We start from the raw sequence: 25,335 nt of genomic DNA, 5'->3' as shown, positions 1-25,335 counted from the left end.
TTTCCTGCCATGACTTAACCCTTAGATTAACTTAGTTTGGCAACAATGCTAAAGGTTACTTACTGATAAAGGAAAAGAAAAAGAAAAACTACTCATCAATTATCAGCCAATCACGTACCCCCTTGGCTGTGACGTCACCTTTTGGTTTCTGTCTACTTCTTTTTTGCCTTCTCTCCCTGCTGCAGCTGCACCAGCTGGGCCTTTATAGGCCTCTCGACGTTCCCCGGACTGCCCGAACTCCTCCGACTGCCGCCTCTCCGACGTTCTGGGCCTTTATAGGCCTCTCGACGTTCCCCAGACTGCCCGAACTCCTCCGACTGCCGCCTCTCCGACGTTCTGGGCCTTTATAGGCCTCTCGACGTTCCCCAGACTGCCCGAACTCCTCCGACTGCCGCCTCTCCGACGTTCTGGGCCTTTATAGGCCTCTCGACGCTCCCCGGACAGCCCGAACTCCTCCGACTGCCGCCTCTCCGACGTTCTGGGCCTTTATAGGCCTCTCGACGCTCCCCGGACTGCCCGAACTCCTATGACTATAATTCCCCGCCCTTATATCCCATATTTTTTCTCACGTGTGTTTTTCCCCCCCTTTTTTTCCCGTGTTTTTTCCTGCATTTTTTCCCGCAGTTTTTTTCCCATATTTTTCTTCTGCCATTTAATGCTCTCATGTTTTTTTAATGCGTTTTATTCCACGGATTTTTTTTAAAAACATATTTCTTTCCCAAATTTTTTACCCAGTTTGTTTCCCATGTTTTTTTTCTTCTGTTTTTTCCCAGCCTTTTTCCTCGTGTTTTTTCCCGTGGTTTTTTTATACCACATTTTTTTTCAAAATTGTTTTCCCAAAATGTTTCTTCCATCGTTTGATGTAGCCACGTTTTTTCCCCCGTGTTTCCCCCGCCCTTCTTGTGTTTTTTTGCGTGTTTTTTTTCCACGTGTTTTTATCTTTGCATTTTTTTGCCATGATTTTTTCTCTTGCATTTTTTTCCCGCTTTTGTGTCTTTTTTCCCGTATTTTGATCACAATTTTTCCCCCCAATTTTTCTTCCGCTGTCCAGCATTTTTTCCCCATGTATTTTTCCCTGCCTTCTTTTGTGTTTTTCTTCTCATTTTTTTTCCAAAATTTTTTAACCGTGTTTTTCCCCGTATTTTTTTCCAATATTTTTCCCATGTTTTTTATCCCCGCCTTTTTAATCACATATTTCTTTTCTCACATTTTTTTCGCCTTTTTGTTTCCAGTGTTTTTCCCCCGCACGTCTTTTTCCCACTTGTGCGTTTTTTCCAAGTAGTTTTTCACAAATTTTTCATCCGCCATTTGATGTTCTTGCATTTTTTTCCCTATGTATTTTTCCCCGCCTTTTTTTATTTCCATGTGTTTTTTTTGGCAGATTTCTTTCCCAAATTTTTTATCCCGTGTTTTTTGTCCGATTTTTTTACCGCCTTTTTTCACCATTTTTTCCCCAAAATTTTTCTTCTGCCGTCTGATGCACCCTCATTTTTTTTGCCATGATTCCACACTTTGTTCGTGTTTTTTGCGCGTGTTTTGTTGCGCGTTTTTTACACGCAATTTTTTTGTCTTTTCGTATCCCGTGTTTTTTTTTGTGTTTCCCTCCCACTTGTGTTTTTTTCCCGTAGTTTTTCACAATTTTCCCCCCACATTTTTCATTCGCCGCTTCACGTGCTTCTTTTCCCCGCATGTTTTTTCCCGTTTTGTTCACTTTTGTTGTGTGGTTTTTTTTCCCGTTTCTTTTTCCCCAAATTTTTTTCCCGTATTTTTTCCCATGTTTATTTTCCCACGTTTTTTTCCCTCGCATTTTTTTTGCCTTTGTTTCCTGTGTTTTTTTTTCTGCTGCATTTTTTTTACCTACTTTTGTGCATTTTTTTGCGTATTTTATTACAAATTTTTCTTTCACTGTTTGATCATGTTTTTTTCTGTGTATTTTTGTGCGGATTTTTTCCCATATTTCTTTCCCAAATTTTTTACCGTATGTTTTTTTCCCCACGTTTTTCGTCTGATTTTTCCCAATGTTTTTTTCCAATATTTTTTACTGTGTTTTTTCCCCCGCCTTTTTATTTTCGTATTTTTCTCCGTTTTTATTAAACGGATTTCTTTCCTTTGCTTTTTCCCGCATTTTTTTTCCGTGATTATTTTCGCTGTTTTTTTTCCCCGTTTTTTTTCCCCAATATTTTTTCGTGTTTTCTTTCCCCACCTTTTTTTTTTCGCGTGTTTTATTTCACGTGTTTTTTTCTCTCATGCTTTCTTCCTTCATTTTTTTCCGTGTTTTTTTTCCCTGTAATTTTTTCCCGATTTTGTTTCCCGTGTTTTTTTTAACTATGACTTGTGCTTGTGCGTGTTTTTTTCCCATAGCTTTTTCTCACAAATTTTTCTTCCGCCGTTTGATATTCCCATGTTTTTCTCCCATGTATTGTTCCCCGCCTTTTTTTTCCGTGTGTTTTTTTTCTGTGGATTTTTTTCCCTGTACTTCTTGCCCACATTTTTTACCATGCGTTTTTTCCCGTGATTTTTTTTCCATGTTTATATCCTGAATTTTTCCCCATATTTTTTCCCCAAAATTTATTTTCCAATATTTTTCCCGTGTTTATTCCCCACCCTTTTTTCACTTTTTTTTTTGCATATTTTTCTCCCAAATTTTTTATCCAGTTTTTTTTTTAAACCGAATTATTTTTCCAATATTTTGTCCAGTGTTGTTTTTTTAAAACACATTTTGTTCCAGCTTTTCTCCCGCATTTTTATTTTCACATTTTTTTGTCCGTGATTTTTTTTCCACCTATTTTTGATTCAATATTTTATGCTGTGTTGTTTTTTCTCACCTTTTTTTCCAGTTTCATTTCTCGTGTTTTTTTTCTCCATCATTTTTATTCCGTGTTCTTTTAAAACGCATTTATTTTGTGTTTTTCCCATTTTTATTTTCCCATTTTTTTTCCCATAGTTGTTCCGGCTATTTTTTTCCCCCCCACTTTTTTTTCCCACATTTTTATTTTCATGTTTTTTCTGATTTTTTTTCTCGTGTATTGTTCCCGACCTTTTTTGTTAATTTTTTTTTTCCCAGTGGATTTTTTCCCCTGTATTTCATGCCCAAATTTTTTCCGCGTTTTTTTTCTGAGTTCATTTCCCGCCCTCTTTTTCTCATATTTTTTTCCCCAAAATTTATTTTCCAATATTTTTCCCCGCATTTTTATTTTCATGTTTTTAGTTCTGTGGTGTTTATCCCCCAAAATTTTTCTTCCGCGTTTGATGTTCCTGCATTGTTCCCCGCCTATTCTCCTATATTTCCCCCCCCCCCAAGTTATTTTTTCGGTGAGTATTTCGCTACTTTTTTTTCCCAATACTTTTTTCCCGCCTTTTTTTAAAAAATGCATTTTATTCTTTATTCCTGCATTTTTACTTCCACGTTTTTTGTCCTGCTGTTTATTTGTGATTTTTTTATTCAATATTTTATTCCGTGGTTTTTTTTCCATTATTTTTATTCCGTGTTCTTTTCCTACATTTATTTTCCGTGTTTTGTTTCCCGCATTTTTATTTTCACTTTTTCGCAGTGATTTTTTCCCCTTGACTTTTTTTTTGGTGTGATTTTCTTTCCTTTATTTCTTTTCCAATATTTTTCTCCTGCCTATTTTTTGCATGTTTTTTTCTCATGTTTTATTTCACTTGTTTTTTCCCTCATTTTTTCCCAGCTTCCACAGCTCTCTGAGGCAGTGAATTCCACAGATTTACAACCCTCAGAGAAGAAATTCCTCCTCATCTCAGTTTTAAATGGGCAGCCCCTTATTCTAAGACCATGCCCCCTAGTTCTAGTCTCCCCCGTCAGTGGGAACATCCTCTCTGCATCCACCTTGTTGAGCCCCCTCATAATCTGATACGTTTCGATAAGATCACCTCTCATTCTTCTGAATTCCAATGAGTAGAGGCCCAACCTCCTCAACCTTTCCTCATCAGTCATCCCCCTCATCCCTGGAATCAACCGAGTGAACCTTCTCTGAACTGCCTCCAAAGCAAGTGTATCCTTATTTAAATACGGAGACCAAAACTGCACGCAGTACTCCAGGTGTGGCCTCACCAATACCCTGTATAACTGGAGCAAGACTTCCCTGCTTTTATACTCCATCCCCTTTGCAATAAAGGCCAAGATACCATTGGTCTTCCTGATCACTTGCTGTACCTGCATACTATCCTTTTGTGTTTCATGTACAAGTACCCCCAGGTCCCGCTGTACTGCGGCACTTTGCAATCTTTCCCCATTTAAATAATAACTTGCTTTGATTTTTTTCTGTTAGTTCATATGGTAGCACATCTCTGCGGAATTCATTAACAGAGTTGTGGAGGCAGGATTATGTTAACGCTGCTTGACACATTGCTCACAAGATACATCAGAGGGCTCAGCCGATCCATGGGAAGTGGCAGCACGACTGTGGCTCCCCCCCAGAGCTGCAGCACGCTCCTCAATATCATTCAATGCTTGTAATACTGTGCCCCTCCCGTACGCCTCGGTTGTTCGAGATATTCCTCTGCAAAATTGGCAACATGCATATGGTGTGGGAGCGCAAGGCCGCATGTCTCAGACTCTCTGCTTTGGCGCGGTCTGGAGATCGAAAGGGTTAAAAGTTGGAAGCTTGAATTAAAAACAGGAAGATTGGATGTTTGGATCGAAAGAGGCTACTCGACAATATGGAGCCACTTAGCCGTTCAAATGTGACATTCTGATCACCTGTGCATTTACAGTATTGCATGGTGGGAGTCGATTTATGGCAGTGGGACTTGACTTTAGGGTAATGCGAATAATAATCTATGCACAGAAGCAAAGAAACTCCTTTGCTGATCAGCTGAGTTGTGTATTCCTGCACCTATTGTGAGTTTCTGTGACATTGTCTGTATGTGAGTGCACCTTGTTACTATGCGAATACAGTATACGAATACAATGCGAGCTACAGAACGCAGACAACGCCTGCGTCTGTGCACATGCAGAGGCTGAACTCCAGGACATAGTCGACGTATTTACTGAGGTGTACGAAAGCACGGGCCTTACGCTAAACATCCGTAAGACAAAGATCCTCCACCAGCCTGCCCACGCCGCACAGCATTGTCCCCCCCAGTCATCAAGATCCACGGCCCGGCTCTGGACACTGTGGACCAATTCCCATACCTCGGGAGCCTCCTATCAACAAGAGCAGGCATCGACGACGAGATCCAACACCGCCTCCAGTGCGTCAGTGCAGCCTTCGGCCGCCTGAGGAAAAGAGTGTTTGAAGACCAGACCCCCAAATATGACACCAAGCTCATGGTCTACAGGGCTGTAGTGATCCCGCCCTCCTGTATGGTTCAGAGACATGGACCATGTACAGTAGACACCTCAAGTCGCTGGAGAAATACCATCAACGATGTCTCCGCAAGATCCAGCAAATCCCCTGGGAGGACAGACACACCAACGTTAGCGTCCTCGACCAGGCCAACATCCCCAGCATCGAAGCACTGACCACACACAGCTCCGCTGGGCAGGCCACATAGTTCGCATGCCAGACACGAGACTCCCAAAGCAAGCGCTCTACTCTGAGCTCCTTCACGGCAAACGAGCCAAAGGTGGCAGAGGAAACGTTACAGGGTCACCCTCAAAGCCTCCCTGATAAAGTGCAACATCCCCACCGACACCTGGGAGTCCCTGGCCAAAGACCGTCCTAAATGGAGGAAGTGCATCTGGGAGGGCGCTGAGCACCTCGAGTCTTGTTGCCGAGAGCCTGCAGAAATCAAGCGCAGGCAGCAGAAAGAGCGTGCGGCAAACCAGTCCCACCCTCCCTTACCCTCAACGACTATCTGTCCCACCTGTGACAGGGACTGTGGCTCTCGTATTGGACTGTTCAGCCACCAAAGAACTCACTTCAGGAGTGGAAACAAGTCTTCCTCGATTCCAAGAGACTGCCGATGATGATGATGTATAGTAATTCATGACGTTGTCTGTATTGGAGTGTCTTGTTACTATTTGATGACATCAGCTGTATGTGAAACGATCTGCTTTGTGTATAGTAATTCAGAAAGCAGTTAGCCGAGATTTCAGGACAATTCTACATCGTCTGTATGTTAATGGTCTAAATGTACTGTAAGAATTCAAAGGCTTTTTTATTTTAAAGATGTGTGTTTAGACACTGGACAAGAGACACTGGAATCTTGGAAGATGTGACACAAGCAGCCACGGAACTCCGAGCAAGCTAGGGCTGCTTTTGTGAAGTATCGCAGTAACTTCCATACGGGGTTTGTTTAATATGAATGTAAAAATAAAAGACCCGATCCTGCCTTTACTACAACTGCGTGGGTGCATAATGTGACATTTAAAGACGGACGTTACAACATAGGGCATAAGCTGTATGGTACGTGTACTATTATGGAAAACATTAACAGTTATAACACATATCGGGGATACGAGGTGATGATTGACAAACATATCTCTCGAATGCAATCTCCACAGCTAAATGTACAAAAGTGTCCCACTGTGTACAAAATTAAAATATACAATGTAAAATCTGTACTTACTCTTGCAGACGCGACAAGGCTGTTCCAGCGCTTGCGGCATCGGTCGGACCCCCTCGCCTTGTTAGACGCCACAGAGACGTGATAAATCTCGGACCATATCGTCTTGTACGCCCGGGTGGGGGTTCCCCAATGCCACGCCGGGTAAACTCGCCCCACCTCCTGAACAAGGACCTCGTTTGCCTCATCGGAGAAGGCCTTGGTCCTTTTGCAATCCTCCTCCACATCAGACGATGATGCCGACATATTTGATCTTTATAAGTTTTTTAATATTTTGAATTTAAGTTTTAAAATTAACGTTTGACTACACGTTGTCAAATAACAGTTTTCACACTCGCATTTTCCAATTTATCACCTTTTGCTTTTAATCCTAATCCAAGCTCTCTCCTCCTTGCTTTCTCACGCTCTCTCTCCCCCACCCACCACAATCGGCCTTCTGCGCATGTGTAGATGACCCGACCTCCCGAAACGAGCAAAATACTGTCAACCGGAAACAAATCAAAAAAGTCACATGCGCAGAAGGGCGTTGCTCGGGAAGTTTTTGCCTTCTACATCGCTGGCCATTCGTTGGGCGAACGTCACATCGCTGACCTTTGGCATCGCCCATTTGACATCGCTGGCCTATCGCCGAGTGGAAAATTGCCATCCAAAAAATTGGCGATGAGCCAGCGATCGGTAAGGCTGGAACATCGACCATTGCTTGGGGGGAATAGAGCAAAGTGGAAATTCTAGCCCTTATAATATACACAGGGTCTGACTTATATTTCTGGTTCTGGTCAATGGTGACCATCAGGATGTTGATGGTGGGGGATTCGGCGATGGTAATGTCGCTGAATGTCAAGGGGCAGTGATTAGACTCTCGCTTGTTGGAGATAGTCATTGCCTGGCAATTGTGTGGCACTTGCCACTCATCAGCCCGAGCCCGAATGTGGAATGGACTGCTCCATTATCCTGTATGGCTCAGAGACATGGACCATATACAGTGGACACCCTCAAAATCGCTGGAGAAATACCACCAACGATGTCTCAGCAAGATCCTGCAAATCCCCTGGGAGGACAGACGCACCAACGTTAGCGTCCTCGACCAGGCCAACATCCCCAGCATCGAAGCACTGACCACACTCAACCAGCTCCGCTGGGCAGGGCCACATCGTCCGCACGCCCCCAGACACGAGACTCCCAAAGCAAGCGCTCTACTCGGAACTCCTTCACGGCAAGCGAGCCCCAGGTGGGCAGAGGAAACGTTACAAGGACACCCCGCTTTGATAAAATGTAACATCCCCACCGGCACCTGGGAATCCCTGGTCAAAGACCACCCTAAGTGGAGGAAGTGCATCCGGGAGGGCACTGAGCACCGAGTCTCGTCGCCGAGAGCATGCAGAAACCAAGCGCAGGCAGTGGAAGGAGCGTGCGGCAAACCAGTCCCACCCACCCTTTCCCTCAACCACTGTCTGCCCCATCTGTGACAGGGACTGTAATTCCCGTATTGGACTGTTCAGCCACCCGAGTCTTCCTCGATTTCGAGGGTCTGCAGACGATGGATGATCTGCCCTCTCTGCATTTCCAGTCATCACCGAGGAATTCAAGTCCAGTAGAAAAGCATTTTATTGAAAGACAGGAAATATATACAGGGTAGAATAGATTTAAGAACCAGTTCAGAAGGAGCGGTCAGAGGCAGAAGCTGAACCGATAGATTGGAGGCACCACACACACACATTGAGTCACAGTCTGCAACCTCGGGGAAGGGGGGCTTCTCCTTGTTATCTGCGCTTCGCACATGATCGCGTGCTCCGTGTGGCCCGCTGGATGGGAGAAGTCATCTTTGGGGTTATCTCGCTGTCCAGTGCCCCCACTTCCAGACCTGTGCAGAGGGGAGGGAGGGAAGGAGGGATTGTCAAAAGGTCACTTACAGCACCGCACCGATACCCAACTGTCCGAGGACCTACACCGACCACTCCAGAGACTCGAGCGCATACTCGAGGTCCAACACACCGGCGCCGAGGGAGGGCTTACATTACAAGTGACCACATTTCGAAAAGTACTTCGTTGGCTGAAAAGCACTTTGGGATGGCCTGGGGCGGTGAAAGGCACTATATAAATGAAAGTCCTTTCTTCTCTGTAGGGCGATTGGTCAGGGCTGCTGTCACTCACCCAGAGGGGAATATCCGCCCCTCCACCCCCCCAACTTCATCACACCCCTTCGACTACTCGATCTCCTGTAAAGGGGCAAGACACAGACATGGCCTGAACCCTGTGACTCACCATCACTCTCCTCCTCCTCCTCCTCCTCCGTCTCCTCGTTGCTGGAAAAGGTGACACAGCCTTTGCGACTTGGCTGTCGACGCTTGCCGACCCTGGGGGTGACTGGTCCATCCCCCCTCCTGGCCCTTCCACCCCGCTGCTTATCTGCTGGGAAGATGAGGTAAACCCTTGGTGAGGGCACGACATTAGAACATCAGAAATAGGAGCAGGAGACGGCCACTCGGCCCCTCGAGCCTGCTCCGCCATTTAATACCATCATGGCTGATCCGATCATGGACTCAGCTCCACTTCCCCGCCCGCTCCCCATAATCCTTCACTCCATTATCGCTCAAAAATCTATCTCCGCCTTAAATATATTCAATGTCCCGGCTTCCACAGCTCTCTGAGCCAGCGAGTTCCACAGATGTACAACCCTCTGAAGAAATTCCTCCTCATCTCAGTTTTAAATGGGCGGCCCCTTATTCTAAGACCATGCCCCCTAGTTCTGGTCTCCCCCATCAGTGGAAACATCCTCTCTGCATCCACCTTGTCGAGCCCCCCTCATAATCTTATACGTTTCGATAAGATCACCTCTCATTCTTCTGAACTCCAATGAGTAGAGGCCCAGCCTCCTCAACCTTTCCTCATAAGTCAATCCCCTCATCTCCGGAATCAACCGAGTGAACCTTCTCTGAACTGCCTCCAAAGCGAGTATATCAATGTTTGATAAAGGTTCAGCGTAACTTCCTTGCTTTTGAACTCTGTACCTCCATTACTAAAGCCAACAATGCCATATGATTCTAACCCCCCCAGGTCTCAGTTCCTGGTTCCCCTTGAAAATTGTACCATTTCGTTTATATCGCCTCTCATACTTTCTACCACAATGTATCACTTCACACTTTTGTGTACGAAACTGCATTTGCCACATGCCAGCCCGTTTCACCAGCCTGTTTAGATCCTCCTGTCACTATCCTCGTCGTTGTGGCGAGGTCGGGACCCGGGAGAGGCGAGAGTTCGTAGAGGGGTGTGATCGGGGCGAGGGAGAGGCGAGAGTTCGTAGAGGGGTGTGATCGGGGCGAGGGAGAGGCGAGGGGTCGGGGCGAGGGAGGCGCGAGAGTTCGTAGAGGGATGTGATCGGGGCGAGGGAGAGGCGAGGGCTCGGGGCGAGGGAGGCGCGAGAGTTCGTAGAGGGGTGTGATCGGGGACAAGGAGAGGGGCGAGGGCTCGGGGCCCGGGAGTGGCGAGAGTTCGTAGAGGGGTGTGATCGGGGCGAGGGAGAGGCGAGGGCTCGGGGCCCGGGAGAGGCGCGAGAGTTCGTAGAGGGATGTGATCGGGGCCGAGGGAGAGGCGAGGGCTCGGGAGAGGCGAGAGTTCGTAGAGGGGTGTGATCGGGGCGAGGGGTCGGGGCCCGGGAGAGGCGAGAGTTCGTAGAGGGGTGTGATCGGGGCGAGGGAGAGGAGAGAGTTCGTAGAGGGTTGTGATCGGGGCTGAGGGAGAGGCGAGGGCTCGGGAGAGGCGAGAGTTCGTAGAGGGGTGTGATCGGGGCCGAGGGAGAGGCGAGGGCTCGGGGCCCGGGAGAGGCGAGAGTTCGTAGAGGGATGTGATCGGGGCCGAGGGAGAGGCGAGGGGTCGGGGCGAGGGAGAGGCGAGAGTTCGTAGAGGGATGTGATCGGGGCCGAGGGAGGGGCGAGGGGTCGGGGCCCGGGAGGCGAGAGTTCGTAGAGGGATGTGATCTGGGCCGAGGGCTCGGGGCCCGGGAGAGGCGAGAGTTCGTAGAGGGAGAGGCGAGGGCTCGGGGCCGAGGGAGAGGCGAGGGCTCGGGGCCCGGGAGAGGCGAGAGTTCGTAGAGGGATGTGATCGGGGCCGAGGGAGAGGCGAGGGGTCGGGGCCCGAGAGGCGAGAGTTCGTAGAGGGGTGTGATCGGGGCCGAGGGAGAGGCGAGGGCAAGGGGCCCGGGAGCAGCGAGAGTTCGTAGAGGGGTGCGATCGGGGACAAGGAGAGGCAAGGGGTCGGGGCGAGGGAGAGGCGAGAGTTCGTAGAGGGGTGTGATCGGGGCCGAGGGAGAGGCGAGGGGTCGGGCCGAGGGAGAGGCGAGGGCTCGGGGCGAGGGAGCAGCGAGAGTTCGTAGAGGGGTGCGATCGGGGACAAGGAGAGGGGCGAGTTCAGGGCCCAGAAGAGGAGAGGGCCCAGGGGCAGCACGGGGCCAGCCCACACTGCGATGTGTGCGCACACTAGGTCCGTGCAGCAGAGCAGGTCTCCCAGTCGTCCTGGTTGACCCTTGACCCTGGACCAAGGCCTAGCTCGGTCAAGCCCGTGTGGTGGCTGGTGTGCAACGGCCACCCCACGTTAAATAAATCCACGCACATGCATCTTCCACCCTTCAGGATCCGGAATATTGGGTCCTTCATTGAAAAACCTGTGAACTCATCCCTTTTCGGCGTGGAAGGAAGTCATCCTCGTTTCGAGGGATCACCGATGATGATGATGATGATGCTGTTGCTCACTACATTAGTGAGTTTTGTTTCACAGAATCATAGAAATTTACAGCATGGAAGGAGGCCATTTCATCCCATCGTGTCCGCGCCGGCCGACCAAGAGCTATCCAGCCTCATCCCACTTTCCAACTCTCGGTCCGTAGCCCTGTAGGTTACTGTACTTCAGGTGCACATCCAAATGTAGTGAGGGTTTCTGCCTCTACCACCCTTTCAGGCGGTGAGTTCCACCCCAGACCCCCACCGCCCTCTGGGTGAAGACATTTCCTCTCAAATCCCCAGGTTTTAGTTTCCCCCTACGATTGGAAATATCCTCTGGGGCATAGAACGTAAGGAATAGGAGCAGAAGTCGGCCATACGGCCCCTCGAGCCTGCTCCGCCATTTAATACGATCATGGCTGATCCGATCATGGACTCGACTCCACTTCCCCGCCCGCTCCCCATAACCCATGACTCTTATCGCTCCAAAATCTGTATCTCCACCAATATTTATCCTCAACCCAACAGATAAACTGGTCATTAATCATATTGCAGTCTGTGGGAGCTTGCTGTGCGCAAGCTGGCTGCTGCGTTTCCCACAATACAACAGTGACTGCACTTCAAAAAATACAAATGTACTTCATTGGCTGTAAAGCCCTTTGGGGCATCCAGAAGTGGTGAAAGGCGCTATATAAATGTCAGTTTTTCTTCACTCGGGGCCAGATTGAGGCTCGAGGTCAGGTGGTGTTTTTTCCCCCCAGACAATGGTGGGCCTCTGCAACAAGCCGAGAACTCCAATTCGCACAATTGTTTCGAGCAGAAGCTGGACCAGTTCTCCGCCCCCACCCCGTCCAATCCGGTCAGTGAGCAGCAGGCCCAGTGACCTCTAACCCCACCTCACTTACCCGCTGCCCTGCACGGGCCCTTCACTGCTGGCTGGGTCACCACATCACCTGCGTCCCCATCATCCAAACCCCTTCTGTGGCAACGGGTCAGCCTCTGTTCAAATTCATCGACAAGTACCTGTCGGGGGGGAAAAGGAGAGGGGCATTAGAGAAAGCGCGAGCGAGCCAGAGAGAGAGCGCGCGAGAGCGAGCCAGCCAGAGAGAGAGAGAGAGAGAGAGAGGAGCGCGCGAGCCAGAGAGAGAGAGAGAGAGAGAGAGAGAGAGAGAGAGAGAGAGAGAGAGAGAGAGGAGAGAGAGAGAGAGAGAGCGCGCGAGCCAGAGAGAGAGAGAGAGAGAGAGAGAGCGAGCGAGCCAGGAGAGAGAGAGAGAGAGAGAGAGAGAGAGAGAGAGAGAGAGAGAGAGAGAGAGAGAGAGAGAGAGAGAGAGAGAGAGAGAGCGCGCGCCAGAGAGAGAGAGGGAGAGAGAGAGAGAGAGAGAGCGCGCGCGAGCCAGAGAGAGAGAGAGAGAGCGCGCGAGCGAGCCAGAGAGAGAGAGAGCGCGCGAGCGAGCCAGAGAGAGAGAGCGCGCGAGCGAGCCAGAGAGAGAGAGAGAGAGCGCGAGCGAGCCAGAGAGAGAGAGAGAGCGCGCGAGCGAGCCACAGAGAGAGCGCGCGAGCGAGCCAGAGAGAGAGAGCGCGCGAGCGAGCCAGAGAGAGAGAGAGAGCGCGCGAGCGAGCCAGAGAGAGAGAGAGAGCGCGCGAGCGAGCCAGAGAGAGAGAGAGAGAGCGCGCGAGCGAGTCAGAGAGAGAGAGAGAGAGCGCGCGAGCGAGCCACAGAGAGAGAGAGCGCGCGAGCGAGCCACAGAGAGAGAGAGCGCGCGAGCGAGCCAGAGAGAGAGAGAGCGCGCGAGCGAGCCAGGAGAGAGACGCGCGAGCCAGAGAGAGAGAGAGAGAGAGAGCCGCGAGCGAGCCAGAGAGAGAGAGAGAGAGAGAGAGAGAGAGAGAGAGAGAGAGAGAGAGAGAGAGAGCGAGAGCGCGCCACAGAGAAATGGGAGGTGCATCCCTGGGGCGCCCGTACCTTGAGCTCGGGTTTGATGCCCCGGTGCAGTTTGCCCGCGATGCCCATCAGGTGCTGGTACACAGCCTCCTCGGTCAGCTTGTCGGCAAAGCACTCGAAGTTCTCCTGCATCTTGCGGAGGCCGCGGTCAGAGGCTGGAAGGAGTGCCAGGCAGAAGGCCAGGTCTCGGTACTGTCTCTGCAGTCTGGGGGCGCGGGGGGAGAAGAAAAAGATGGTCACAGCTCGCTCCCCCACACACCCCCGCCCCCTCACCCCCGGCTTCCTGCTGTGTGTTTGAGGGAGGGCGCGGGTGAGAAGGGGAGGGGGGGGGAGGCGGGGAGGGCGAGGAGAGTCTTCCCCAGCACTGGGCCGGAGACGGGGCCCAATAAAGCATCAGACTTGTCCCCGGGTCAGACGTGGGGTGGTGTTGCTGCAGTACCGGCTCCCTCACACGGGGGTGTGGGGGGGAGAAGAGTGTGTGCTGCGAGGAGAGGGCTCCCTCTGGGACCCGAGGACGTGTACTGCAGCTCAGCTCAGCTGTCCCAGGCCCAGAACTTTGCATTTCCATAGCGTCTGTCCCCACCTCAAGACCTCCCAAAGTACTTCACAGCCAATGAAGTGCAGGCACCGATGGGATGTCGGAAACGCAGATGCTAACAGGCTCGAGGGACTGAATGGGCCTCCTCCTGTTCCTGTGTAACAGGCTCGAGGGGCTGAATGGGCCTCCTGTTCCTGTGCAACAGGCTCGAGGGGCTGAATAGGCCTCCTGTTCCTGTATAACAGACTCGAGGGGCTGAATGGGCCTCCTGTTCCTGTATAACAGGCTCGAGGGGCTGAATGGGCCTCCTCCTGTTCCTGGTGTAACAGCCTCGAGGGCTGAATGGGCCTCCTCCTGTTCCTGTGTAACAGGCTCGAGGGGCTGCTCACCAAGTTTGACTCCTGTAACGTCAGAGCTGTGAGGGGTCTGGAGGGTAACACTGCAAGGACACGTTGCCCTTCTCTCTTCCCCCACCCCCGGCCCCCCCCCCCTCACGGGCTCGCAGTGGGCTCTCTCACTTGGCAGTGCGGAACCTCTGACACAGTTTCTCCACCAGGCTCTCCGTCTGCTTGTCCTTGGTGATGTAGCTGAACATCTGCCTGGGGAGGAAGCGAAAGCAAAGGGTTGGATCAGCCACCGTCACAAGCACCAGGGTCCCGGAACATCGGCGTCAGCGAACAGCACGATCCCACAAAACAGGCCCAAGGCGGGGGAGGGGCAGGGAACAAGAGGTCCCGGGAGACAGAGGAGACTCCCACTCTCCCTCCCCGAGAACAGGCCACAGGGACTGGAGCCTACCACCCCCACAGGTACCCCACTCCTCTCCGGGACCAGGCCCCCCCCCCCCCCCCCCTCCCTCCCCGGGACCAGGCCCCTCCCTCCCCGGGACCAAGCTGACCCCGCTCGACCTCTGACCTTACCTCATGATGGTCTGGAAGGGCTCCTCTCCCACCCCACACTCTGGGTCCGAGAGGCGGCTGATAATGTCAGGGAGCAGGTTGTACACGGCGTTCCCCTGCACAGGAGAGAGAGAGAGAGAGAGAGAGAGAGAGAGAGAGAGAGAGAGAGAGAGAGAGAGAGAGAGAGAGAGAGAGAGAGAGAGAGAGAGAGAGAGGGAGAGAGAGGGAGGGAGAGAGAGGGAGGGGGAGGGGAAAATCAGACTGCAGTCTCTCCCAGTGTTCAACCAGTGTTGGTGACCGACTCCCTTCACAGTGTGTCCCTCACTCCTATATTCCCCCCCCCACGCTCAGTGTGTCCTTCACTCCTCCCACGCTCAGAGACTGTGCCTCACTACCGTATCACTGCACAAATCCCCCGGGAGGACAGACGCACCAACGTTAGCGTCCTCAACCAGGCCAAAATCCCCAGCATCGAAGCACTGACCACACTCGACCAGCTCCGCTGGGCAGGGCCACATTGTCCACATGCCAGACACGAGACTCCCAAAGCGAGCGCTCGACTCGGAACTCCTTCACGGCAAACGGGCCAAAGGTGGGCAGAGGAAACGTTACAAGGGACACCCCCCTCCCTGATAAAGTGCAACATCCCCACCGACACCTGGGAGTCCCTGGCCCAAAGACCAGTCCGCCCCTAAGTGGAGGGAGTGCATCCGGGAGGGCGCTGAGCACCTCGAGTCTCGTCGCCGAGAGCGTGCAGAAAGCAAGCGCAGGCAGCGGAAGGAGCGTGCGGCAAACCAGTCCCACCCTTCCCTTCCCCTCCCCTCAACCACTGCCTGTCCCACCTGTGACAGGGACTGTGGCTCTCGTATTGGACTGTTCAGCCACCTGAGAACTCATTCTCAGAGAGGAAGCAAGTCTTCCTCGATTCCGAGGGACTGCCTATGATGAGGACATACTGGGCATAGTTCTGGTCTGTCTAAGGCAGGTTATACTTGCCTTAGAGCCAGTGCAACAGAGGTTCACTCGATTGATTTTTGGGAAGAGAGGTGTGTCTAATGCGGAGAGATTAATAAGAAATAGGAGCAGGAGTCGGCCATACGGCCCCTCGAGCCTGCTCCACCATTTAATAAGATCATGGCTGATCCGATCATGGACTCAGCGCTCCACTTCCCTGCTGGCTCCCCATAAACCCTTTATTTCCTTATCAGTTAAGAAACTGTCTATTTCTGTCTTAAACTTATTCAATGAGTAGAGGCCCAACCTCCTCAACCTTTCCTCACAAGTCAACCCCCTCATCCCCGGAATCAACCGAGTGAACCTTCTCTGAACTGCCTCCAAAGCGAGTATATCCTTTCGTAAATACGGAAACCAAGATTGTGCAGAATGGGCCTATACTCTCTGGAGTGGTCACTGAGGCGTGAGTCCGGGGATCAGCAGAGGCCTACAAAAGGCCGCGAGAGGCAGCGGGAGTTCGTGGTCGCTGAGCCGTGAGTCCGGGGATCAGCAGAGGCCTACAAAAGGCCGCGAGAGGCAGCGGGAGTTCGTGGTCGCTGAGGCGTGAGTCCGGGGATCAGCAGAGGCCTACAAAAGGCCGCGAGAGGCAGCGGGAGTTCGTGGTCGCTGAGCCGTGAGTCCGGGGATCAGCAGAGGCCTACAAAAGGCCGCGAGAGGAGTGACTTGTGCAGCTACAGGGAGAAGGCAAAAAAGAAGTAGAAAGAAACAGAAAGGTGACGTCACAGCCTAGGGGATAAGTGATTGGCTGGTGATTGGTGAGTAGTTTTTCTTTTTCTTTTTTATATTAGTCAGTAACTTTTAACATTGTGTTGCCAATTTAAGTGTATCTAAGGGTTAAGTCATGGCAGGAGAGCTCGGTCAGGTGTTATGCTCCTCCTGTATCATGTGGGAACTCAGGGACACTTCCGGTGTCCCTGACGACTACGTGTGCGGGAAGTGTATCCGCCTCGAGCCCCTGACGGTCCGCGTTGCGGAGTTGGAGCTGAGGGTGGATTCACTCTGGAGCATCCACGATGCTGAGAATGACGTGAGTAGCACGTGCAGCGAGTTGGTCTTACCGCAGGAGAAGGGTCCACAGCCAGATAGGGAATGGAAGACCAGCAGGAAGAGCAGTGCAAGGAAGGTAGTGCAGGGGTCCCCTGTGGTCATCCCCCTGCAAAACAGATACACTGCTTTGAGTACTGTTGGGGGGGGGGGGGGATGACTCATCAGGGTCAAGTTCATGGCACCGTGGCTGGCTCTGCTGCACAGGAGGGCAGGAAAGAGTGGGAGAGCGATAGTGATAGAGAATTCAATTGTAAGGGGAATTGATAGGCGTTTCTGCGGCCACAACCGAGACTCCAGGATGGTATGTTGCCTCCCTGGTGCAAGGGTCAAGGATGTCTCAGAGCGGGTGCAGGACATTCTGAAAAGGGAGGGAGAACAGCCAGTTGTCGTGGTGCACATTGGTACCAACGACATAGGTTTAAAAAAAAAAGGGATGAGGTCCTACGAAAGGAATTTAAGGAGCTAGGAGCTAAATTAAAAAGTAGGACCTCAAAAGTAGTAATCTCGGGATTGCTACCAGTGCCACGTGCTAGTCAGAGTAGGAATCGCAGGATAGCGCAGATGAGTACGTGGCTTGAGCAGTGGTGCAGCAGGGAGGGATTCAAATTCCTGGGGCATTGGAACCGGTTCTGGGGGAGGTGGGACCAGTACAAACCGGACGGTCTGCACCTGGGCAGGACCGGAACCAATGTCCTCGGGGGAGTGTTTGCTAGTGCTGTTGGGGAGGAGTTAAACTAATATGGCAGGGGGATGGGAACCAATGCAGGGAGACAAAAGCAAAAGACAGAAAGGAGATGAGGAAAAGTGGAGGGCAGAGAAACCCAAGGCAAAGAACAAAAAGGGCCACTGTACAGCAAAATTCTAAAAGGACAAAGGGTGTTAAAAAAACAAGCCTGAAGGCTTTGTGTCTTAATGCAAGGAGCATCCGCAATAAAGTGGATGAATTAACTGTGCAAATAGATGTTAACAAATATGATGTGATTGGGATTACAGAGACGTGGCTCCAGGATGATCAGGGCTGGGAACTCAACATCCAGGGGTATTCAACATTCAGGAAGGATAGAATAAAAGGAAGAGGTGGTGGGGTAGCATTGCTGGTTAAAGAGGAGATTAATGCAATAGTTAGGAAAGACATTAGCTTGGATGATGTGGAATCTATATGGGTAGAGCTGCAGAACACCAAAGGGCAAAAAACGTTAGTGGGAGTTGTGTACCGACCTCCAAACAGTAGTAGTGATGTTGGAGAGGGCATCAAACAGGAAATTAGGGGTGCATGCAATAAAGGTGCAGCAGTTATAATGGGTGACTTTAATATGTACATAGATTGGGCTAGCCAAACTGGAAGCAATACGGTGGAGGAGGATTTCCTGGAGTGCATAAGGGATGGTTTTCTAGACCAATATGTCGAGGAACCAACTAGGGGGGAGGCCATCTTAGACTGGGTGTTGTGTAATGAGAGAGGATTAATTAGCAATCTCATTGTGCGAGACCCCTTGGGGAAGAGTGACCATAATATGGTGGAATTCTGCATTAGGATGGAGAATGAAACAGTTAATTCAGAGACCATGGTCCAGAACTTAAAGAAGGGTAACTTTGAAGGTATGAGGCGTGAATTGGCTAAGATAGATTGGCGAATGATACTTAAGGGGTTGACTGTGGATGGGCAATGGCAGACATTTAGAAACCGCATGGATGAACTACAACAATTGTACATTCCTGTCTGGCATAAAAATAAAAAAGGGAAGGTGGCTCAACCGTGGCTATCTAGGGAAATCAGGGATAGTATTAAAGCCAAGGAAGTGGCATACAAATTGGCCAGAAATAGCAGCGAACCCAGGGACTGGGAGAAATTTAGAACTCAGCAGAGGAGGACAAAGTGTTTGATTAGGGCAGGGAAAATGGAGTACGAGAAGAAGCTTGCAGGGAACATTAAGGCGGATTGCAAAAGTTTCTATTGGTATGTAAAGAGAAAAAGGTTAGTAAAGACAAACATAGGTCCCCTGCAGTCAGAATCAGGGGAAGTCATAACAGGGAACAAAGAAATGGCAGACCAATTGAACAAGTACTTTGGTTCGGTATTCACAAAGGAGGACACAAACAACCTTCCGGATATAAAAGGGGTCAGAGGGTCTAGTAAGGAGGAGGAACTGAGGGAAATCCTTATTAGTCGGGAAATTGTGTTGGGGAAATTGATGGGATTGAAGGCCGATAAATCCCCAGGGCCTGATGGACTGCATCCCAGAGTACTTAAGGAGGTGGCCTTGGAAATAGTGGATGCATTAACAGTCATTTTCCAACATTCCATTGACTCTGGATCAGTTCCTAACGAGTGGAGGGTAGCCAATGTAACCCCACTTTTTAAAAAAGGAGGGAGAGAAAACAGGGAATCATAGACCGGTCAGCCTGACCTCAGTAGTGGGTAAATGATGGAATCAATTATTAAGGATGTCATAGCAGCACATTTGGAAAATGGTGACATAATAGGTCCAAGTCAGCATGGATTTGTGAAGGGGAAATCATGCTTGACAAATCTTCTGGAATTTTTTGAGGATGTTTCCAGTAAAGTGGACAAAGGAGAACCAGTTGATGTGGTATATTTGGACTTTCAGAAGGCTTTCGACAAAGTCCCACACAAGAGATTAATGTGCAAAGTTAAAGCACATGAGATTGGGGGTAGTGTGCTGACATGGATGAGAACTGGTTGTCAGACAGGAAGCAAAGAGTAGGAGTAAATGGGGACTTTTCAGGCAGTGACTAGTGGGGTACCGCAAGGTTCTGTGCTGGGGCCCCAGCTGTTTACATTGTACATTAATGATTTAGATGAGGGGATTAAATGTAGTATCTCCAAATTTGCGGATGACACTAAGTTGGGTGGCAGTGTGAGCTGCGAGAAGGATGCTATGAGGCTGCAGAGTGACTTGGATAGGTTAGGTGAGTGGGCAAATGCATGGCAGATGAAGTACAAAGTGGAGAAATGTGAGGTGGTAAAAACAGAGAGACAGACTATTATCTGAATGGTGACAGATTAGGAAAAGGGGAAGTGCAACGAGACCTGGGTGTCATGGTACATCAGTCATTGAAGGTTGGCCATGCAGGTACAGCAGGCAGTTAAGAAAGCAAATGGCATGTTGGCCTTCAGAGCGAGGGGATTTGAGTACAGGGGCAGGGAGGTGTTGCTACAGTTGTACAGGGCCTTGGTGAGGCCATACCTGGAGTATTGTGTACAGTTTTGGTCTCCTAACTTGAGGAAGGACATTCTTGCTATTGAGGGAGTGCAGCGAAGATTCACCAGACTGATTCCCGGGATGGTGGGACTGACCTATCAAGAAAGACTGGATCAACTGGGCTTGTATTCACTGGAGTTCAGAAGAATGAGAGGGGACCTCATAGAAACGTTTAAAATTCTGACGGGTTTAGACAGGTTAGATGCAGGAAGAATGTTCCCAATGTTGGGGAAGTCCAGAACCAGGGGTCACAGTCTAAGGATAAGGGGTAAGCCATTTAGGACAGAGATGAGGAGAAACTTCTTCACCCAGAGAGTGGTGAACCTGTGGAATTCTCTACCACAGAAAGTAGTTGAGGCCAATTCACTAAGTATATTCAAAAGGGAGTTAGATGAAGTCCTTACTACTCGGGGGATCAAAGGGTATGGCGAGAAAGCAGGAATGGGGTACTGAAGTTGCATGTTCAGCCATGAACTCATTGAATGGCGGTGCAGGCTAGAAGGTCTGAATGGCCTACTCCTGCACCTATTTTCTATGTTTCTATGAATGAGAGGTGATCTCATTGAAACATACAAGATGCTGAGGGGGATTGACAGGGTAGATGCGGGGAGGATGTTTCCCCCGGGATGGGGAGTCGAGAACCAGGGGTGTCACAGTCGCAGGATAAGGGGTCGGACATTTAGGACTGAGATAAGGAGGAATTTCTCCACTCAGAGGGTGGTGAATCTTTGGGGTTGTCTGGCCCAGAGGGCTGTGGAGGCTCAATCTCTGAATATATTCAAGGCTGAGATCGATGGATTTTTGGAGTCTGGGGCAATCGAGGGATATGGGGAGCAGACGGGGAAGATGGAGTTGAAGTCAATGATCAGCCGTGGTCTTGTTAAATGGCGGAGCAGGCTCGAGGGGCCGCATGGCCGACTCCTGCTCCTTATTCTTATGTTCTGATCACCCTTAGCTCGGAGTGTGTGCATCACTCCTGTACCCCGCCCACCCTAACCAGCCCCAGCCCCTCCCTCCCTCCCACCCTCTCTCGTGCCTGGACGTACCTTGTTCGAAAGCTCGTTGAAGAAGCTACGAGCCAACACGGCGATGCCCTCGTCCTCATCGATGACCAGGACCGCCATTTCGCTAATCTGACCTTTCACCTTGACCATGTCCTTGAGGATCAGGTGGGTCATCACGATCAGGGCCGTACGGCGCACGCAGGGCGCACTGTCCCGCAACCTGGGCAAGGGAGAGGGGAGTTTGAGGGGGGCGCAGCAACAGAGGGGTACCGCATCACTGACATGTTAATCCAGCTCCCTCACACTGTCACTCAGTAACCCCTCTCCCCCAGCACCCTGTGTTACTGACTGTACCTGTACTGATGTTAATCCAGTTCCCTCACACTGTCACTCAGTAACCCCTCTCCCCCAGCGCCCTGTGTTACTGACTGTATCTGTACTGATGTTAATCCAGCTCCCTCACACTGTCACTCAGTAACCCCTCTCCCCCAGCGCCCTGTGTTACTGACTGTACCTGTACTGATGTTAATCCAGTTCCCTCACACTGTCACTCAGTAACCCCTCTCCCCCAGCACCCTGTGTTACTGACTGTACCTGTACTGATGTTAATCCAGCTCCCTCACACTGTCACTCAGTAACCCCTCTCCCCCAGCACCCTGTGTTATTAACAGAGGAAATACCTCACTGACACCCGCTCCCCTGGGCCAGTCTGGGAGACCCTCCCCAGGGCCAGTCTGAGAGCCGCCCGCCCGGACAGCAGGACAACGGACCGAGGGCCCCTGGATAAGGTGAGGCAGCTTACCTGGCGTACAGGTGGGAGGTCCAGGGCTCGATGAGGTTGGGGAAGCGGAAGGAGAGATCACCAAGGGCCACCATAGTGTTGGAGCGGATGCTGGGCTGGGCAGACTTCTCCAGCATCGTAAACAGGAGGCGTAAATGCTGCTCGCAGAAATCGTGGCTGTGGAGGGAGACGGGAAAGGGAAGGGGAAGGTGGTTCTTCAACACCGCGATCAACCGTTACATTAACCTCACACCCCACCCTCTGACCGACATTAACCTCACACCCCACCCTCTGACCGACATTAACCTCACACCCCGCCCTCCGACCGACATTAACCTCACACCCCGCCCTCTGACCCCGACATTAACCTCACACCCCGCCCTCCGACCCCGACATTAACCTCACACCCCGCCCTCCGACCGACATTAACCTCACACCCCGCCCTCCGACCGTTACATTAACCTCACACCCCGCCCTCCGACCGTTACATTAACCTCACACCCCGCCCTCCGACCGTTACATTAACCTCACACCCCGCCCGTGACATTAACCTCACACCCCGCCCTCCGACCGTGACATTAACCTCACACCCCTGCAGTCAGAATCAGGGGAAGTCATAACGGGGAACAAAGAAATGGCGGACCAATTGAACAAGTACTTTGGTTCGGTATTCACGAAGGAGGACACGAACAACCTTCCGGTTATAAAAGGGGTCGGGGGGTCTAGTAAGGAGGAGGAACTGAGGGAAATCCTTATTAGCCGGGAAATTGTGTTGGGGAAATTGATGGGATTGAAGGCCGATAAATCCCCAGGGCCTGATGGACTGCATCCCAGAGTACTTAAGGAGGTGGCCTTGGAAATAGTGGATGCGTTGACAGTCATTTTCCAACATTCCATTGACTCTGGATCAGTTCCTATGGAGTGGAGGGTAGCCAATGTAACCCCACTTTTTAAAAAAGGAGGGAGAGAGAAAACAGGGAATTATAGACCGGTCAGCCTGACATCGGTAGTGGGTAAAATGATGGAATCAATTATTAAGGATGTCATAGCAGTGCATTTGGAAAGAGGTGACATGATAGGTCCAAGTCAGCATGGATTTGTGAAAGGGAAATCATGCTTGACAAATCTTCTGGAATTTTTTGAGGATGTTTCCAGTAGAGTGGATAAGGGAGAACCAGTTGATGTGGTATATTTGGACTTTCAGAAGGCGTTCGACAAGGTTCCACACAAGAGATTGATGTGCAAAGTTAGAGCACATGGGATTGGGGGTAGTGTACTGACATGGATTGAGAACTGGTTGTCAGACAGGAAGCAAAGAGTAGGAGTAAATGGGTACTTTTCAGAATGGCAGGCAGTGACTAGTGGGGTACCGCAAGGTTCTGTGCTGGGGCCCCAGCTGTTTACACTGTACATTAATGATTTAGATGAGGGGATTAAATGTAGTATCTCCAAATTTGCGGATGACACTAAGTTGGGTGGCAGTGTGAGCTGCGAGGAGGATGCTGTGAGGCTGCAGAGCGACTTGGATAGGTTAGGTGAGTGGGCAAATGCATGGCAGATGAAGTATAATGTGGATAAATGTGAGGTTATCCACTTTGGTGGTAAAAACAGAGAGACAGACTATTATCTGAATGGTGACAGATTAGGAAAAGGGGAGGTGCAAAGAGACCTGGGTGTCATGGTACATCAGTCATTGAAGGTTGGCATGCAGGTGCAGCAGGCGGTTAAGAAAGCAAATGGCATGTTGGCCTTCACAGCAAGGGGATTTGAGTACAGGGGCAGGGAGGTGTTGCTACAGTTGTACAGGGCATTGGTGAGGCCACACCTGGAGTATTGTGTACAGTTTTGGTCTCCTCACCTGAGGAAGGACATTCTTGCTATTGAGGGAGTGCAGCGAAGGTTCACCAGACTGATTCCCGGGATGGCGGGACTGACCTATCAAGAAAGACTGGATCAACTGGGCTTGTATTCACTGGAGTTCAGAAGAATGAGAGGGGACCTCATAGAAACATATAAAATTCTGACAGGGTTAGACAGGTTAGATGCAGGAAGAATGTTCCCAATGTTGGGGAAGTCCAGAACCAGGGGTCACAGTCTAAGGATAAGGGGTAAGCCATTTAGGACCGAGATGCGGAGGAACTTCTTCACCCAGAGAGTGGTGAACCTGTGGAATTCTCTACCACAGAAAGTTGTTGAGGCCAATTCACTAAATATATTCAAAAAGGAGTTAGATGAGGTCCTTACTGCTAGGGGGATCAAGGGGTATGGCGAGAAAGCAGGAATGGGGTACTGAAGTTGAATGTTCAGCCATGAACTCATTGAATGGCGGTGCAGGCTAGAAGGGCCGAATGGCCTACTCCTGCACCTATTTTCTATGTTTCTATGTTTCTATGACCGTGACATTAACCTCACACCCCGCCCTCTGACCCCGACATTAACCTCACACCCCGCCCTCCGACCGTGACATTAACCTCACACCCCGCCCTCTGGGCGGGTCCAGCGAGAGAAACACATCGAGTTCACACCCACCCCACAGCAAGCCACCCCACTCTTTCGTTACACGATCGACACGCACAACCCCCCCACCCCCCTCTACACACACGCACACGCCACAACTCCCCATTACACACCCACCCCTCTACGCACACCACCCCACCCCCCCCACGCACGCACACACCACACACCCACATTACACAAGCATGACACACCCTCCCCCCTCGCCTGTGGGTTAATCTCTGATCCAATCCAATACACATTAGAATCACAGAAATTCACAGCACGAAAGGAGGCCATTTCGGCCCATCGTGTCCGCCTCACGCCGGCCGACCTAATCCCACTTTCCCGTTCTCGGTCCGTAGCCCTGTAGGTTACGGCACTTCAAGGTACACTGCCTGCCAAATGTGGGGAGGGTTTCTGCCTCTACCGCCCTTTCAGGCAGCGAGTTCCGTCCCAGACCCCCACCACCCTCTCCCCTCAAAACCTCCCCCCCAATTACTTTCAATCTAAGCCCCCTGGTTGTTGACCCCTCTGCTCAGGGAAACTGGTCTGTCCTATCCACTCTATCCAGGCCACTCATCATTTTATACACCTCAGTCAGGTCTCCCCTCAGCCTCCTCTGTTCCAAGGGAAACAACCGCAGCCTATCCAATCTTTCCTCATCGCTAAAATTCTCCAGTCCAGGCAACATCCTGGTAAATCTACTCTACCCTCTCCAGTACAACATCCAGGTAAATCTCCTCTGTATCCTCTCTAGTGCAACATCCTGGTAAATCTCCTCTGTACCCTCTCCAATGCAATCACACCCTTCCTGTAATGTGGTGACCAGAACCGCTTGCAGTACTCCAACTGCGACCTAACCAGTGTTTTAGCCTCGGCTAATAAAGGCGAGTATCCCGTATGCCTTCTTAACCACCTTATCTACCTGGCTTGCTACCTTCAGGGATCTGTGGACCTGCACTCCAAGGTCCCTTCGTTCCTCTGCACTTCTCAGTATCCTACCATTTACCGTGTATTCCCTTGCCTTGTTAGCCCTCCCCAAATGCATTACCTCACACTTCTGGGGATTGAACTGCAATTGCCACTGTTCTGCCCACCTGACCAGTTCATCGATACCTTCCTGCAGTCCGCAGCTTTCTTCTTCATCATG

General features: G+C 50.7%; 1 protein-coding gene across 3 annotated transcripts in view; it reads right to left on the bottom strand.

The window, feature by feature from the left end:
- Positions 1 to 8,118: 8,118 nt before the first annotated feature.
- The window catches only part of ncapd2 (non-SMC condensin I complex, subunit D2), a 69,026-nt gene continuing 51,809 nt past the window's right edge, over positions 8,119 to 25,335 (bottom strand). The window contains exons 23-30 of one of the 3 annotated variants that reach the window (XM_070870469.1): positions 21,711 to 21,866; positions 20,951 to 21,128; positions 14,641 to 14,735; positions 14,239 to 14,319; positions 13,204 to 13,387; positions 12,149 to 12,266; positions 8,794 to 8,940; positions 8,119 to 8,392 (exon numbers count right to left, since the gene is read on the bottom strand). In XM_070870469.1, the coding sequence (XP_070726570.1) occupies positions 8,292 to 8,392; positions 8,794 to 8,940; positions 12,149 to 12,266; positions 13,204 to 13,387; positions 14,239 to 14,319; positions 14,641 to 14,735; positions 20,951 to 21,128; positions 21,711 to 21,866 (1,060 nt within the window). In that variant the 3' untranslated portion in view covers positions 8,119 to 8,291. Of the gene's footprint in view, positions 8,393 to 8,793; positions 8,941 to 12,148; positions 12,267 to 13,203; positions 13,388 to 14,238; positions 14,320 to 14,640; positions 14,736 to 20,950; positions 21,129 to 21,710; positions 21,867 to 25,335 lie in introns of those variants that run through there. The other 2 variants (XM_070870470.1, XM_070870471.1) reach the window with 2 other exon arrangements.

The sequence above is a fragment of the Pristiophorus japonicus genome, unplaced genomic scaffold (genome assembly GCF_044704955.1).
Source record: "Pristiophorus japonicus isolate sPriJap1 unplaced genomic scaffold, sPriJap1.hap1 HAP1_SCAFFOLD_144, whole genome shotgun sequence".
NCBI lineage: Eukaryota > Metazoa > Chordata > Chondrichthyes > Pristiophoridae > Pristiophorus > Pristiophorus japonicus.
Note: the sequence above shows the minus strand (reverse complement) of the source record. Positions and strands in the feature narration are given on the sequence as shown.